This window comes from Dendropsophus ebraccatus, chromosome 12, assembly GCF_027789765.1.
Source record: "Dendropsophus ebraccatus isolate aDenEbr1 chromosome 12, aDenEbr1.pat, whole genome shotgun sequence".
NCBI classification, from domain to species: domain Eukaryota; kingdom Metazoa; phylum Chordata; class Amphibia; order Anura; family Hylidae; genus Dendropsophus; species Dendropsophus ebraccatus.
Genome location: NC_091465.1, coordinates 21,255,463 through 21,272,569, shown reverse-complemented (window position 1 = coordinate 21,272,569; position 17,107 = coordinate 21,255,463). Strand labels below are relative to the sequence as shown.

At 42.4% G+C, this 17,107-nt stretch overlaps 1 protein-coding gene across 1 annotated transcript; it reads right to left on the bottom strand.

Annotated features, from left to right (window-relative positions):
- Nucleotides 1–4,495: 4,495 nt before the first annotated feature.
- On the bottom strand, nucleotides 4,496–13,823 carry LOC138769068 (nicotinamide N-methyltransferase-like). Its single transcript, XM_069947267.1, has 3 exons — nucleotides 13,654–13,823; nucleotides 9,788–9,995; nucleotides 4,496–5,620 (listed from the first exon to the last, which is right to left on the bottom strand). Exons 1-3 carry the CDS (start codon nucleotides 13,796–13,798, stop codon nucleotides 5,197–5,199), a joined length of 777 nt encoding a protein of 258 aa, XP_069803368.1. The 5' UTR covers nucleotides 13,799–13,823; the 3' UTR covers nucleotides 4,496–5,196.
- Between the last annotated feature and the right edge of the window lie 3,284 nt (nucleotides 13,824–17,107).

The following is a 17,107-nucleotide window of genomic DNA, read 5'->3' as shown; positions in this document are numbered from 1 at the left end:
AACTTACCATTCAGGTTGTTTTTAATTGTTTGTAACACCTACTGTACTTTTGCACGTCACTGAGTAGGAGCTTTTTAACTCTGCACATGCAGGAAAGGCAGTGTCCATGTCTGACGGTAGTGCACAGGCATGTGAAACGGCTGTAACCCTACTTTCCAGGCATTTGGCATTTGCTGAGCTGTGTAGCATGTGCATTAGAACTTCTATCCACGTTTAAATAAAGAAGAAGATCACACTATATGGTGAGTGGCCTTTCCTACATTCTTGGATTGTTTGCGTACTTGTTTCAGAAAGTGAGCTCCAACCAGTGGTCGGGAACATATGGAACGCTCTATTCGCCCTATACCCTCCTAAGTATCCTTCGAAGAGGTAGTTTTGGTGGGCTGTTATTTGAAAAAGACTACATATAAGGTACAATTATGAATCCGGCTTTGAATAGGTATCACCATTAGTACATCACACAGAAAAAACATGGCATGCTGTAGGTAAGGCACTTGGGTTAGTATACGTATAAAGGCATATTGTATACAATATATAGTGAGCATATATTAAGAATATAGCATATAGCGTGTAGGATTAGGTTGTTAAGCGGCCAGTAACATGCAGTAGAATAGTAATATGTGGAGAAGGAGAAGGGAGAAATGGGAAGCTGGAGGAAGAAGGGAACAGTAGGACTAGGGCACTGGGGGGGAGGCAATAAGTACACAGGTAAAGGTCAAAGCTGGAAGAGTAGAGCATAGAACGAGATGGCCAAGGGAAGGTAGATCTGGATGAATGCAATGGCTTACCAGAGACAATGTGTGGTGGGAGCGTTCCTTGCGTTGTCCTGTGGTGTGTCAAGCGCTTTGTGCCAACTGGTGCGGTCCGCAGGCTTTAGAGGCCCGATTTTTGGACGTAGGAGGCAAAGCAGCAGTCTGTCAATACAGAGATAAAACATGATAAATAACATCATTTAGGGTGCGTTCACACCTACAGGATCTGCAGCAGATCTGCTGCAGATTTGATGCTGTGTTCAGTTATTTAAATGAAATCTGCTGCAGAAAATCAGTTGCAGATCCTGTAGGTGTGAACGCACCAATAGAAGGTAAATATGAGAACAAAACATCATATTCACAATTTAGGCCATTTGGGATGAGAATCTGTAGATTTGGATCCAGAATGACTCTCTTTTCCTACGTAGTAGATATTCCCACCTCTAGGTGGGTTACATAGTTACATAGTTAATACGGTTGAAGAAAGGACATGTCCATCAAGTTCAACCAAGGAGGGGATGGATGCAGTAAAGGGGGGTATACAAGGAGGGGATGGATACAGGGAAAAGGACAGATGATGATAAGTTCTTTACATATGCATTTATGTTATTTTGGTCTAAGAACTTGTCTAAGCCTGTTTTGAAGCCCTCTACTGTTTTTGCTTATTTGTGGGGTGGTTTACTTGTTCCAACACCTGGAACCTCAGTTGCGCAATTGGCAGAGGGCGCCTCACTCCTGGCCAGCTGGGGGGGGGGGGGCGCTCCGGGACTGCAACTGAATGGGGGCTGGGTTGGTAGTTGTGTGGGGAGCTGTAGTTGTTTTGGGGGCTGAGGTTGGTAATTGTGTGGGGAGCAGTAGTCGGGTGGGAGTTGTAGTTGAGTGGGGAGCTGGGGGTGGTGGTTGTGTGGGGAGCTGGGGATAGTAGTTGTGTGGGGGGCTGGGAGGTACTTCTGTTTATGGTGGGGGGGGGGTCAGGGGATTGGTGTTGTCTGGAGGGGTTGGAGGCTGAAGGAGCTTTGTTACCTTAAGTGGGGGAGAAAAAAAGGTTTCGCACAGGGCACCATTTACCCTAAGGCTGGCCCTGCGTAGACTTATGGCTGCTCATTGTGTCCTTTACCTGCTGAGAAGTCTTGCCTACATAGGCGAAACAACAGGGGCATTTGATCAGGTATATTACATTCTGACTTTTGCGACTGTAATGTCCATTTATGTTAAACAATTTACCTGTTTGTGGGTGTGTGAAGTAGTCTCCTTTAATTACATTGGAGCAGCCTATGCAGCTGAAACACAGGAATGTGCCGTTAAGTTTGGGATTCAGTAGAGTTTGTCTGGGGGGGTCTCTAGAAACTCCTAATGTCAGCCCTGATGAGTGTGTTACGGATGTTGGTCAGACATTTGAGGCACATCAAGACTGGTTCGAAGAATTCCCTAATGTGGGGGTATGATCTACTCAAAATGGGCCAATGTTTCCTGATGGTAAGTGTGTCGACCCTCTGTTGAAGGAGACTAAACGTACGTCGGGGCTTGGCGGCATCCAGGATGAGCAGTGAACTGTACATGGGTATGCTCTGCAACTTGCTTATTTCAATATAGCACCAAGTCACTTTACCTTTGATGGCTGTATAGGTTACTACCATAGCACTTTAGCCATACTACCTGTTACTTTTGCCATTGTGTACTTGTCAAGGCGGTAGTTCTATTTTTAGTCACCTTGCATCAATTAACTGTCTCTGTTCTAATTAACTAGCCTGTGCCCGCATAGCCCGTATTAGAAGTCCCAATACAGAACACACGAAGACAGGACACAGATGTGTGCACACAACTTCCTCTTTTTATTAGAAATGTTTCTCATTTTAGAATGGCGGAATACAGGAGTGGTTACATAGTCACATGTATATATTTGATATAACATGATTGGATAAACTTGATCTTCCAATAAAAGTACGCAACAAACGGTTATATTATTGCATTGATATGGTATATAGCAAGTTCAGGAGCTCGTCTGCCTAGCAATTGGCAAGCTGTCAAGATTCTCCTTTAGTCATCCAGAAAGAGAAAGTTCTGGAGGTCCGGTCTTGCGGTTTTAGCACAAGCTGGCTGTCTGGAGCTGAAACATATCTGAATTAACTATTAAGACTCATAACAAATTGAAATGTTTCTCTATAATCATAATCTATAATCAATAATCAATACCAACCCTGACATACTGTTTGACTATTTCCAAACACTGACAGCGTGGTGCAGCCTGTATCACTAGGTTACCCTTACCTGCTCCCACCTGGTGTGCTGTTTTCCATGTGTGGTTTTCTGACATTTTTTACTGGCATTCTATTGCTGCTATATATATTTTTAACCAATAAAGTTATGGATTGTAATACATTTTGTAGTTTAGTCTTACTTTAGTGTATTATTACACACAAGGTCTTTTTTTGCATGTAGGATTACATATCGTTTTTGAGACTATAGGGGCTTGATACTGAGCCTATACTTAGATATCTTGTGTCTCCAATTGGATAAGTTAAAGTGTGAGATTATAAGCTTTTTACAACAACCTGATCTCCTGACACTCTGCCATAAGATGTATGTGCTGTGTTTTTCTATGAGTGGACACCTAATGATGGTTTTGTATATGAAACCTTCTAAATGGTGGGATGACATGTTGTAATAGTGCATTGACTTTAGATTTAGAAGAAAATTAAATCCTTAGGCTATGTTCACACTACGTATATTTCAGGCAGTATTTGGTCCTCATGTCAGGTCCTCATAGCAACCAAAACCAGGAGTGGATTGAAAACACAGAAAGGCTCTGTTCACATAATGGTGAAATTGAGTGGATGTCCGCCATATAACGGTAAATAACTTCCATTATTTCAATACAACAGCCGTTGTTTTAAAATAACAGCAAATATTTGCCATTATATGGCGGCCATCCACTCAATTTCAACATTATGTGAACAGAGCCTTTCTGTGTTTTCAATCCACTCCTGGTTTTGGTTGCTATACAGCCTCAAATATACGTAGTGTGAACATAGCCTTAAAGTGTAACTGTCATTTAATTCATTAATTCATTTATTTGTTTATTTTGCAGAAATCAATAATACAAGCAATTTTGAAGCAACTCTGTAATAGGTTTTCTTCGGTTAAAAAAAGACGCTTTCTGAAGCTGTTTTCCAGTCTCACTCCCACTTCTTATCTGTGTATTATCAGGTAAAAATGTCTTCATTACAGAGTAGCAAACTAAAGAAGCCTAACCTATGGAGGGGGGGGGGGGGGCGGAGGGGGATGAGTGAGCAGGGAGAGCAGACAAGGAGCTGTACAGTTTGCAGACTGTCTGGGTTGATAAAACACTGGATTCAGAGGTCAGAAAGGTCAGTGCTTATCTAGGAGTTTGGTGAGATAACATTGCAGGATGTAGTGTTTTGCAGAGCTGCCGTTTCTCCTCTCTGTGCTCACTCATCCCCTTGACAATTTTTAACCCCCTTCCCCCCAGATTATTATAAATAATCACTCGCTAGAGGGGGCTACAAAGACAACTGACTGGCACCCCTTTATTACATTGCGGTTGTGAACCACAAATATACACTTATTACGGGAAATACTTATAAAGTGCTTTTTCCCTGCACTTACTACTGCATCAAGGCTTTACTTCCTGGATAACATGGTGATGTCACTTCCTGGATAACATGGTGATGTCACTTCCTGGATAACATGGTGATGTCACTTCCTGGATAACATGGTGATGTCACGCATTGACTCCCACAGCTGTGCGGGTTGTGGCTGCTGGAGAGGATGATTGCAGGGGGACACTGAGGGACACATGGCACTGGAGGGACACTGAGCATCCATCTGCCATCATCCCCTCCAGCAGCCACAGCCCACACAGCTATAGGAGTCGGGTCGTGACATCACCATGTTATCCAGGAAGTGACATCACCATGTTATCCAGGAAGTGACATAATCATGTTATCCAGGAAGTGAAGCCTTGATGCAGTAGAAAGTGCAGGGAAAAAAGCACTTTATAAGGATTTCACGTTTATATTGGTGATTTGTATAACTTTTGGGGGGCGATACAATACTTTAATAAAAATTTTCATATGACTTCTCCTTTAAGAGAGAGCCCTGACAGGTGTGACCCTGTGTAGTCCTGCTCTTGTCATTTTTGATTGCCAAAACATACCCATCAGTAGCCGACAGTCATTTGTGACAGGCCCCAGAGGGTTGTTAGAGGTGGCCCCCTCCTGTGTCAATCAATTGTCAATAGCTATCTCTAATCCAGACTGTTATCATGGGACCCTAGCTGTTACTCATATCTGGGATACTGCAGTGATCCATAAGGCATAAATGCTAAATAAAGTCTAAGTATATTTGATTATTAGAACATGCTGTGAATTTTTAAATTTGGACGCATCACATGTAGATGTAATACGTACGTTTCAGCTTATATCTATTTCCCCTTGTGAGCTACAATGAATATGACAGCCTTATAGTCACAAAGGTCACTCACAGCCGTTCTCTCCTTAACTTTACAGACATCAATCACAAATCCCTCACCAGCTAGAACTTTCCTGATAAAATCCTCATCATGTTTGAAATAATGATGCCTGTCTTTCCCCACTGTGTAATATGTTGTATCTAAATCTTCAAATAATACGAGGTGTCCTCCAGGTTTCAGCAACTTTGAGAACTTCCCAAAATATCGGATGTAATCCTCTTGGTCTTTGCTGATAGCACCTAGTAGCCAAGCAACAATGATACAGTCGGCTGGTGGTAGGACTATCGGATCCATCATATTCTCTTTCTCAAGGTGACATCTCACTACATGTTGCACGGCTGATCTCACTTTTCCTTCTTTTTCCTCCAACTGGTGACTGAAATAAATAGGAGAAATTAGAAAAGTGATTTTTCTATCGTTAACCTGTACATGGTGGAATTCTCAGTAGTTGTGGAAAACAATGAAAAAAACTGAATTCAACCAAGGCTGTTATTCTACAAATAACAATATAAGGTAGGTAGAACATACACTATCTACACTAAATGCATTGTATGGCTATGTTCCCACAGTTTTTTTGGTCAGTATTTTGCAACAAAAACCAGAAGTGGATTGAAAACACAGAAAGGCTATGTTCACACATTGTTGAAATTTAGTGAATGGCCTCCTTTTAATGGCAAATATTGTCTGTTATTTCAAAACAATGGCCGTTGTTTAAAAAAAAACGGCAGTTATTTGCCATTAACCCTTAGGGGACACAGCCAGTTTTCATTTTTGCGCTTTTGTTTTTTCCTCCTTGTGTATATAAGGCCATAGCGCCTGCATTTTTCCACCTAGAGACCCAAATGAGCCCTTATTTTTTGCGCAACTAATTGCACTTTGCTATGGCAGATATAATTTTTGCCTAAAATGTGCCGGGAAACCAGAAAAAAATTATATGTGTGGTGAAATTGAAAAAAAAAGATGTTTTTTTTTTATTGGGGGGGGGGTTGTTTTTACTCCGTTCGCCCTAGGGTAAAACTGACTTGTTATATATGTTCCTTAAGTTGTTAGTATTGCAACGATATGTAACATGTATAACTTTTATTTGATTTGATGGCTTGTAAAAAATTAAAATCTTTTAAAGAAAATATATGTTCCTTAAAATCGCTCCATTCCCAGGCTTATAGCGCTTTTATCCTTTGGTCTATGGGGCTGTGTATGGTGTCATTTTTTGCGCCATGATGTGATCTTTCTATCGGTACCTTGATTGCGCATATACGACTTTTTGATCACTTTTTATTACAATTATTCTGGATTTGATGCGACCAAAAATGCGCAATTTTGCACTTTGGGATTTTTTGGCGCTTACGCCGTTTACCGTGCGAGATCAGGAATGTGATTAATTAATAGTTTGGGCGATTACGCACGCAAACATGTTTGTTTGTTTATTTATTTTTATTTATAAAATGGGGAAAGGGGGGTGATTCACACTTTTATTAGGGGAGGGGATTTTGTGTTATTAAAAATACATTTTTCTTTTACTTTACACATATACTAGAAGCCCCCCTGGGGTTAGGGTTATTCCCCCCTGGGGTTAGGGTTATTCCCCCTGGGGGACTTCTAGTATATGCACTCTGATCTCTCATAGAGTTCCATGCAGTATAGTTATACTGCATGAATCCATGAGATCGGTGTTCTATTGCTTTTGGCTGCTGCAGCCGAAAGCAATAGAATGCTGAGCCGGGATCAGCGCCATAATGGCGCAGACCCCGGCCCGGGATGGTTGCGGGGATCGCCCCCCCCCCCCCCGCAATCGCGCCGTGAACCGCAAACATTTGATCGTAGTAGAGTTATGCTTCCCTAGCTTGTTTCGAAGCGATCTGAAACAGGTCATTTACTTGGAAATCTTCGCCCAGACCAATAAAACTCACAAAACCTTTTGGATCTAAAAATCAAGTTCAATTTGGCTGAAATAAGTACTCTATACGGGGCTGCATGGAAATCCATGGGCGTGAGTTGGAACATTTCCGTCCTCAAACAATGGTCTTGTTAATTTTTCACGGCGCCGTATACGATCCGGCCGTAAGCTCATGCGTACTGTGCATTGTGCGGGCGTATATCGTATACTTTCAAGCGAACGCATCAACCTCAAAACTACGTGCGTATATTCGCGGTTCGCACTACGGACGGACTCATACGTAGTGTGAACATAGCCTTAAAGCAGAATTCTTTGAAATTGTATTAAAAAGTAGGGATGAGCGAAGCAAATACAAGCTAAAGTTGCATGTTTACAAAACTTTGCTTTCTTATCTTAGCAAATTTTTGCATGCTTTGTTTTAAAATATGTAAAACATGTCAGCCTTACATAAAAAAATAATGGTATGCTCACCTGTCCACACTCCCCTGCTGTCCTCCTCTGTTTCTGGTGTCTCCAGCTGCCTTCAGCCCGCTCAGCCAATTACTGACTGAGACAGGACAGCGTTGCAGCCAGTGATTAGCTAACTGGGCTGTCACTCTTGTATGGAGAGTGACAACCTGCTCAGCCAATTGCTGGCCGCAATGCTGTCCCATCTCAGTCAGTCACTGATTGGCTAAGCCGTTTACTGACTGACTAACATGGGAAAGTGGCACAGCTAGTTATTTGTTGAGTGGGCTGTCATTCTTGTGTCACTCTCAAGAGTGACAGCCCGCCTGCAGAGCTGTCCCTCAGTCAGTGATTGGTTGAGCAAGGTTTTGGCTGCGGGGGGCACCAAAGACCGAGGACATCGGGGTAGTGCAGACAGGTAAGTAGAGATGAGCAAAAAGTTGAACTGCACCAAAACAGCTAAACATGCAATTGTTTAACTGTTTAGTGCGGTTCATTTAGGGCTTGGTTCAGACAAACCCAAATTTTAAACCAAAAATTTGCAAACCTGCCGAACCCAACTTCCATCAATTACATGACTGCCTTTCCTGTGAGCTCTCAGATGGCCTGGGATACACAGAACTTCCTGTTTTGTGACTCTGAGGAAAAAAAGAGTCAGAAAACAGGAAGCGCCGTGTTCTCCGTAACTTTAAAAAAAAAAAAAAGAATGTAAATTGCAGACTTGCTTTATATCACATCTACTTTTGGTTTAGATTTTGAAAGTTATAATGACAGGTACACTTTAAATAGAACAGTGATTATGCTGTGTCGGGACAGGGGGAGCAGTCAGGGTTAAGGGAAAGCAAAATGGAGCAAACTACAGAGATATTCTTAAAGGGGGTATCCGGCACTACAAAAACATGGCCACTTTTGCACCACTCTTGTCTCCAGTTCAGGTGTGGTTTGTAATTAAGCTCCATATACTTCAATGGAATTAAGTTTCAAATCCTGCACCCAAACTGGAGACAAGAGTGGTGCAAAAGTGGCCATGTTTTTGTAGCGACGGATAACCCCTTTAATACAGACCTGCTCAAGAATGCACTGGATCTCAGAATGTGCTGACCCTAAGCACATAGCCAGGAGCAGCTTAGAGACAACTCTGTGATTGTTCTTGGTCTAGCCAGAGCCCCAACTTGAACCAAATGGATCATTTCTGGAGAGACCCAATAATGCTGTCCTCCGATGGATCTGACAGAGCCTAAGAGAATCTCCAGAGAATGGCAGAAAAACCACAAATCCTGGTGTAAGACTTATGCCCTCACAGCCAAGAATACTGGAGGCTGGAATGACTGCAAAAAGGACTTTAAAAAGTCACTGTCGTTTTTTTTTGTTTGTTTTTTTGTTTTGTTTTTTGCAGAAATCAATAGTCCAGGCGATTTTAAGAAACTTTGTAATTGGGTTTATTAGCCAAATATGCCATTATCTGCATTAAAAAAGCCTTTTCCCAGGTCCCCCCTCCCCCCTTCTCTTTTCCATCCACTGCAAAAAATCGGGAAAATGTGACTTGTTGCATCAGACGTACCCAGTCTGGTCTAGGGAGGGGGGAGGGGGGAGGAGGAAGGAGGGAGTTAGCTGACAGCAGAAAGCAGATAACAGAGGATTACAGGCATGGAGCTGGGTGACAGCTGTAATCAGAGCTCAGAGAGGTCAGTGGTCACTGTCAAAGGAGATAGAGGGTGAGGTATTTGTAGATTAACTCTTTGTTGTCCTGTTTTGGTCTTTTAATATGCTCTCTTCATAGGAGAACAATGAAGACAGGGGGGAGAGCTTCAAACTGCTTTTTCATGATAAAAATCCATTTTTCGGCTAATAAACCTAATTACAAAGTTTCTTAAAATCTCCTGGACTATTGATTTCTGCAAAAAAAAATGCACGACAGTGACACTGTGTAACCACTCTGAATACTTATGGCAATGGGAGTTTTACCATTTCAGTAAAGTAGCAGACATTTCCGCCATTCTGTTCTTACTTTGGCATTATTGTGAAATTGATGGCAAAATAATTTTTATTATAATGGAGAGAAAGGTTTTTTTTTTTTGTTTTTTTTAGAACAAGGCAAGTGAAGGGGTCTTAAGGCTTTCAAATGGATTGTATCTCTAGGACAGTGGTAACATCGACAATGACAGTGTATTACTACTAATATTTGGACAAATACATCACCTCTTTTCTTCTATCTCTGCATGTAGTTTTATGGCGTGTCCCCAATCAAATGCTCCGGTCCGTGTGTCCAGCCATCTCTTCAGCTCCATGATGCATCTGTCACTGACTTTTAACACTATGATGTGTTTGAAGAACTCACAGGCTGAATAGAGGTGATGAACCATGGAACTAATGCTGAGGTCAATCAGGACATTTCCATTAATATGACCTGTACCAAAAAATAACAAAATCTAAGCCAGACACAGACTGCATAGGGTCTATGTGCAAAAAATGTACCTGGGCCCCCCATAAGAAAACCACTGATTGATATCATGTGACTAGGGGCCAGGAGAGGACTGCCCTTGGCACAGTTTTTCCCGAGTAGTTTTCCTGATCGGTATGGGTCTGAACACTCAGACACAGAACATTTGACTTGTCTTTATGACATGTCAAAAGTTTTTGCAGACAACAGTGACACTTTTAGGGCTGGGTTTACACTACGTGTTTGCAATCCATTTTTTCATCTGTTTTTTGATGAGAGAAATGGATGCATTTGTGTGCATCCGTTTCTCCACTGACTTCCATTATATATAAAAAAAAAAAAAAAAAAAGACGGATCCATTTTTTTAATGGACACAAAATGAGGTTGACTCCGTTTTTGTGTATGTTAAAAAAAAAAACGCATCTATTTTGATCTGTTTTTGTTTAGTGGAAGTCAATAGAAAAAGATCAAAATGGAAGCACACAAAAGCATCAGTTTTTTGCAAAAAAAAACGAATAAAAAAAAACAGATTGCAAAAACGTACTGTGAACCCAGCCAACAGTGGTTATCTGCACTGGTATCACACAGCATGGCTTAAACATAATGTACTAGTATCACACAGCTTATGTACATATACATAAACACCACTGACACACGCACAGACACAACATATAGGACAAAGTTACCGTAAGGAAGGTCTACGTATCCTATTGCACAGTGCAGGTAACTGGGACACCCCCGGAAACTTAGTTACACCTAGATAACCATGGCTGGGGCTTGTGGTACCCTGACAGGATGGGTAGCTCGACACTGTAGGGCAAAAGGTGGTCAGACCAAAGCCTAAACACAACTACAAGTTAACCCTTCACTACAAAGTGTATCGTCAGGCTCCGGCAGAGTACACAGCTACATTGGGTTGGGGCTCTTCGGACAAACTCCTCTCCTCTACTCTTCAAGCACCACTACAACTACACCTTCTCTACTCTATTCTCACCTCCTTAAGCACAACAAAGTCAAGCACTAAAGTCTATGTAAGGATTTATCTATTCTGCAAAAGTATATTGTATTATTGAAAAACTTGACAGTAAAGCTGTTCTATTTTTACATCACTGGGACACTGGGTCAGATTTTATACGCACCAGCACCCATACACACAGCACCGTACACCTTGGGGTTTTTTTTCCCTTTCTATGGGTGGCGGTACCGATAATCTGGATGGGTCAGTTGCCACTCAGAACTAACGTGACAAGAGCCCAAGGGACCCAAAACAACCCAGCAAGTTCCCGACCATCTTGGGGACACAAACCTGCCATCTACAAAACAGGCACCAATATCACACCTGTGTGCTGGACTATCACTGGCGTCACAGCAACAAACATCTCTAGCCGTACACCACAGAATTGGCATCACGATTAACTCAATTACTGGCCGAGTACCACAACACCACTGACACACACACAGAGACACAATTAACATATACACACACACACCATTGACACACACACATTTTACATTGGAATGTGAATACTGTACATTAGCACCGACAAATACACCATGAATAGACCGTACATAAAGAAATCCTCTAAGTGTAATAAGAACTATTGAACCAGACACAATATCATCTGCTGCAGAACAGCTTTATAAGCAGATCTTTATCACCAGATTGTTGGAATAAGAGACAATTTGACAACAAGAGATTTTTTTAGTGGTGGGTTCTCTTAAAAGAGCTCAGCATTAATAGAAGCAGCTGCAGAACATCTTTGGGAGGAAACCTGTCAATCACTTGAGACACTACAAACATACACAAATACACACATACACAATGGTAGACTCCTCCAAACCAGAACAGCAACAAGGAGTATGATAACAGTACATCTGTATTAAAAAAGAAAAAAAAAAACTACTGAGGGGGAAACTAGGTCAATTAAACGCAAAGACCCTATATTCATCAAAATGACAACGGCTTTGCCCTGCACCCTTAGGCCAGGTTCACACAAGGTAAGACAGCAGCCGTTCCACAGAAAACATTGTGGGCACATAGCCTAAGGGTAGGTTTACACGTACCGGATTCACAGCAGATTTCACGCTTCGAGTTTACAGCGAAATCCGCTGCAAATCCATGTACTGTGAAGTTGAATGGGGTTACATACCCACAGCGGAAATTTTATTCTGCTGCAAATACGTAACCCGGCCCCTTTAATCCCCGGCTGCCCGCCACCCCCGGCCCAGAGCATACATCAACTGCTCGGCGCCACGGCTGCGTGTGAGGCTCCCGGCTCCAGTCGGTCCCCATCAGCCAATCAGTGCTGCCGAGCAGATAATATATGCTTCAGGCGCGGGCTGCGGGCGGCAGGCCGCGGGGGGTTAAAGGGGCCGAGTTACATACTGGCAGCGGAATGAAAATTCCACTGCAAGTATGTGACCCCATTCAACTTCACTGTTCCAGGATTCGCAGCAGATTTCACTGCAAACTCGCAGCGTGACATCCGCTGCGAATCCGGGACGTGTGGAGACACCCTTAAGGAGATATTTTCATCTCAACTAGTTATACTTATATTTTTGCAAGTACACTTAATTATCAAACTTGTCTCCCTCTCCTGATATTCTGCTCTTCCACATCTCATTGACAGCTCGTTGTCTAGAGAACCAACCATGGCTCTGCTCTATTATCTAACCGGTGTATGTATCTAACTATAATGTCGAGGCAAAGGTATATAACGCATATATATATATATATTATAGCTATGTATACACCAGCAAGAAAACTGCTTTTAGAGCAGAATGGTAGTTGGTAACCTAGACAATGAGCTATCAACAATGAGAGAGGAAAGAGAAGTATATCAGGAAAAGGAGGTTAGTTTGTCAAATGATTGTAGTTTCAAAAATAGTCAAGTTTAATTATGTTAGATTAGGGTTGAATACCCTTTTAAAATGTACCTATCGTCATATAAAAAAACTTTTTACATGTCACAGTCCCGGACCCATCATAAGATAGAGTGGGAGGAAGATGCACTACAGTGCGTCCACTCTCTGCTCTGAATTATAAAAAAAGGACTCATATCAAAAGTTTTTTTTAATGACAGGTACAATTTAAGTTGATGTAACTGGGGCAGTTCCCCCTCTCGTCTACCTTTCAATTAATTTAAAGGAGAAGTCCAGCGAGACCAATTTATCCAGCGAGTTCTGGGGAGGGGGAGGATAAAAGAAATAAAATGCTCTTACCTACCCCGTTCTAGCGCATGTAGGCACATACCGCTTCGCTCCCTGGGTCTTCAGATGCTGACTGGCTGAGCAGACCTCACACATCACTACATGGGTCTCCGCTCAGACCAGGAAGCGGTGGGGGACCCGGGAGCCGGAGTGGCAGTATGTGACCATCAACGCTGGAGCCAGGGAGGTAATAGCATGTTATTTCTTTCATCCTCCCCATCCCCAGTACTTGCTAAAAACAATAGGTCTGGCAGGACTTCCTTAAGTGCCGAAAGAAAGATGAGAAAAAAGTACCCCCACACACACCACCACCACCACCAATAACAACAACCCATCTCCATTTCTCTCGAAGAGATAATATTAATGTTGTAGGTTGTTCTATAATAAAAGCATGAGAAAAGATCATTATACATACCCTCTGTGAAAACCCTTGTAAGATTTTCAATGGGAAATATTAGAGAATCATCTTGTATTTCATTGTTCTCTGCCACGTAATGCTCCAGAAACTGCCTGGAATCAAAGGTATGAACATGATAGAGCTTGTGGGTGCTTGAAGCCATTGTATCGCCTTGTATCACTGACTCAATGCCTAACAAAGTACTCAAGTATTGTAATAACCAGGAATTTATTTATAGTTTTGGTAATGAATACATAATATAGTCTGTTCTTATCTTCATGAGTCATGGGAATGTGTCGCCTGCCGGGGATTTTAGGAGATTAGAACAATGATAGTACAATTGAATACTGTAGTGTTTACATGCAGTTATTAAGACAAAAACAGAAACACAATAGAAAATGGCAGAAGTGTAGATCCCCCTGACCACCACTAGGGATAGCTCTGGATGTAATAGAACACCAGGTCACACAACATGAAACAACAAGAACACTATAAATGGTTTAGCAGGACCATAACCATACCGATCCCATATGACATAAAGGAGAAGTCTGTAGAAAATAATAATTTGCAAGCAGGCAGGGAGGACCATAAACAAGCTACTATACAAGCATTAGGGGTTCTGGGGCCCACATCAGAACTCCCCTGAGTTCCAATGTTGTTACCTGCTGCAGTTAAAATACCTGCTGCGGTTAATGGATTGCCAGCTCAGCCAATCAGTGACTAGTGCAGAGTCCCAGTCGCTGACTGGATGAGTAGGCAATCCATCAGTTGAGTTGTGATATTGGTGCAGAAGGAAATCCAGAAGCCTGGACGAAGTCCTAGAGTGGTAAGGAAGCTCTACGGAGGCATGAAGAGTTTATTATGTTTCTCCATGCTCCTACCTGCTTTAAAATTATCATTTTCACCAAAAAAATTTTTGATGCATCCCATTATTTTATTAGCCTTGGCAGCTGCTGCCTGGCTCTGATCACTAAAGTTGAGTTTACTGTCAACCAATACCCCCAGGTCCTTTTACCCAGTAGTTTATGTACAATCTTATGTCTCCTACTGTACTAAAGAGTCACAGAGCAGTTGTTTGTGCCACACTCTGGCATGCATCCTCCTCCCTCTTCATGAATAATCAATGCTGCCCGGCCTCCTGCTCGCTCAGCTGTCAGATTGCAGATCAGTCCTCTGTAGGCAGTTTATAAAGAAACACTCAGGTATAATTGAATCTCTTCTCCCTAATGTGTTGGAGCTGTGGTCTAGGGGTAACTCACCTGTTTAGAGACCTGCCAGCAGTTCATTCTCTGGTTCGAAACCCCTGATGGAAATTAAATAGATGTCTTTTCTTTCTCATTATTGTATCATTTTTAACTATGTTCACACACAGTATTTTTGCTCAGTATTTTGGTCAGTATTTTGCAACTAACACCAGAAGTGGATTGAAAACACAGAAATTTTCACAAACTGCTGAAATTGACTGGATGGTCGCCCTTTCATAGAAAATAATTACTGTTATTTTACAACAACGTCCAATATTTGCCATTAAATGACGGCCATCCGCTCAATTTCAACAGTGTGAGAACGTAGCTTTTCTGTGTTCTCAATCCCCTCCTGGTTTTGGTTGCAAAATACTGACCAAAATACTGAGCAAAATTACTGTGTGTGAACATAGCCTTAAAAATGACACAATAATGAGAAGAAGAAAAAAGACATCTATTTAATTTCCATCAGGGGATTTGAAACAGAGAAGGAACTGCTGGCAGGTCTCTAAACAGGTGAGTTACCCCTAGACCACAGGTTCAACACATTAGGGAGAAGAGATTCTTTCATACATAACCTGCCTACAGAGGACTGATCTGTAATCTGACAGCTGAGCGAGCAGGAGGCCGGGCAGCATTGACTATTCATGAAGCGAGAGGAGGATGCATGAGTGTGGCACGAACAACTGCTCTGTGACTCTTTAGTACAGTAGGAGACATAAGATTGTACATAATCCGCTGCACGGAAAATTACCAAAAAGGCACCATGCTCACTGGGGGGCTGCCAGCTACATCACACTGTCAGCACCTTAGGTAGGGCCCAGGAGCTGACAGATTCCAATTAAGGGTACAAACACACAGGCAGATTTCTTGCTGCGAAATCTGCTGCGGATCCCTTGCCTATTAGTTTCTGTGGGAAGACATACTCGAGTATGTAAGTGACAATCCTGTTAACCTCCCGCCAGCCGGAGCATACGTGGTGTCTCACCACGGGTGTTGCTAGTTTATACACCCCTCGCATACACACAAAAACAAAAAGTTGCCTTCTGCTCCATGACTCCATGGATCTGAGTGTATATTTTTTAATTGGCATTTTAAATTTTTTCTTTTATAAACTAGTGTTAAAAAGATAAGATATGTAGACAATATTGTGCCTAAACATTTCCATCCTAGGTCATATGAATTCTACAGTAACAACGATGACAGAAAAAGTGGGTTCCACCAACATTTGGTTATATTCTATACCTGATTCCCTCTGTCTTTCTGTGAAGTTTTGCGGCATGTCCCAGGTTAAATGTGTGGTGACCCCCGATGTGGAGGTACGGCCGGTCACTTGCCAGATGGTTAAGCGTGACACCGGTCCTGTGGTGGTTGGCCGAGATATAGCCTTGCCCGGTGGTATTTTGACGTGGCGCCTGTGTACAGTAACCTGTCTGGCTGTTGCGGGGTCCCCTGGGTACTTGTCACGGTGGTCCGGAGTGGAGAAGTGACCCACCTGGACTATTGGTACTGCCACCCACAGAAAGGGGAGATGACCTAAGGAAGGTGTGTGTGCTGTGTCGGTGCTTGAAAAGGAATCACAGAGTCTCTTTAGCATAAATATAATCTTGTTTACTCTAAAGATACATGAGGTAGGCAGCAGAAAATACAACTTTGCCTTGATATGTTGCTTTACACTTGATAGGTTACTTAATACTTTAGAGTACAGATCTGTACTGAGAGTAGATGGAGTGATACAGTCGTGCTGACTGAGTTGTGTGATGAGTAGAGATGAGCGAACCTCAAGCATGCTCAAGTCCATTCGAACCCGAACTTTCGGCATTTGATTAGCGGTGGCTGCTGAAGTTGGATAAAGCCCTAAGGCTATGTGGAAAACATGGATACAGTCATTGGCTGTATCCATGTTTTCCAGGTAACCTTACAGCTTTATCCAAGTTCAGCAGCCCCCGCTAATAAAATGCAGATCGTTGGGTTTGGATGGACTCGAACCCGAACCTGGTTCGCTTATCTCTAGTGATGAGAGGTAGAAATAGAAGATCAGAAGAGTAGAGAGGATAATGTCGAGAGAGTCCCAACCCAAGTAGTACTGTGCTCTGCCGGAAACTGCAGAGGTAGAGAGAATACTTGTGTGAGGTGCAGCACTCTTTTTCTTCCCTGAACCGCAGAGAGAATACTTGTGCCTGTGTTTTGACTCTTTGGTCTTTGCACCACCTATTGTCCACCAGTTT

Excerpts from the sequence above, each read along its gene's own strand:
- LOC138769068 (XM_069947267.1), bottom strand. The coding sequence starts at position 13,798 with ATGGCTTCAAGCACCCACAAGCTCTATCATGTTCATACCTTTGATTCC. Across the intron at positions 9,996-13,653 it reads TACAAGGGTTTTCACAGAGG|GTCATATTAATGGAAATGTC; the intron begins GTATGTATAATG and ends TTTTTGGTACAG. Across the intron at positions 5,621-9,787 it reads GCAGAGATAGAAGAAAAGAG|TCACCAGTTGGAGGAAAAAG; the intron begins GTGATGTATTTG and ends TATTTATTTCAG.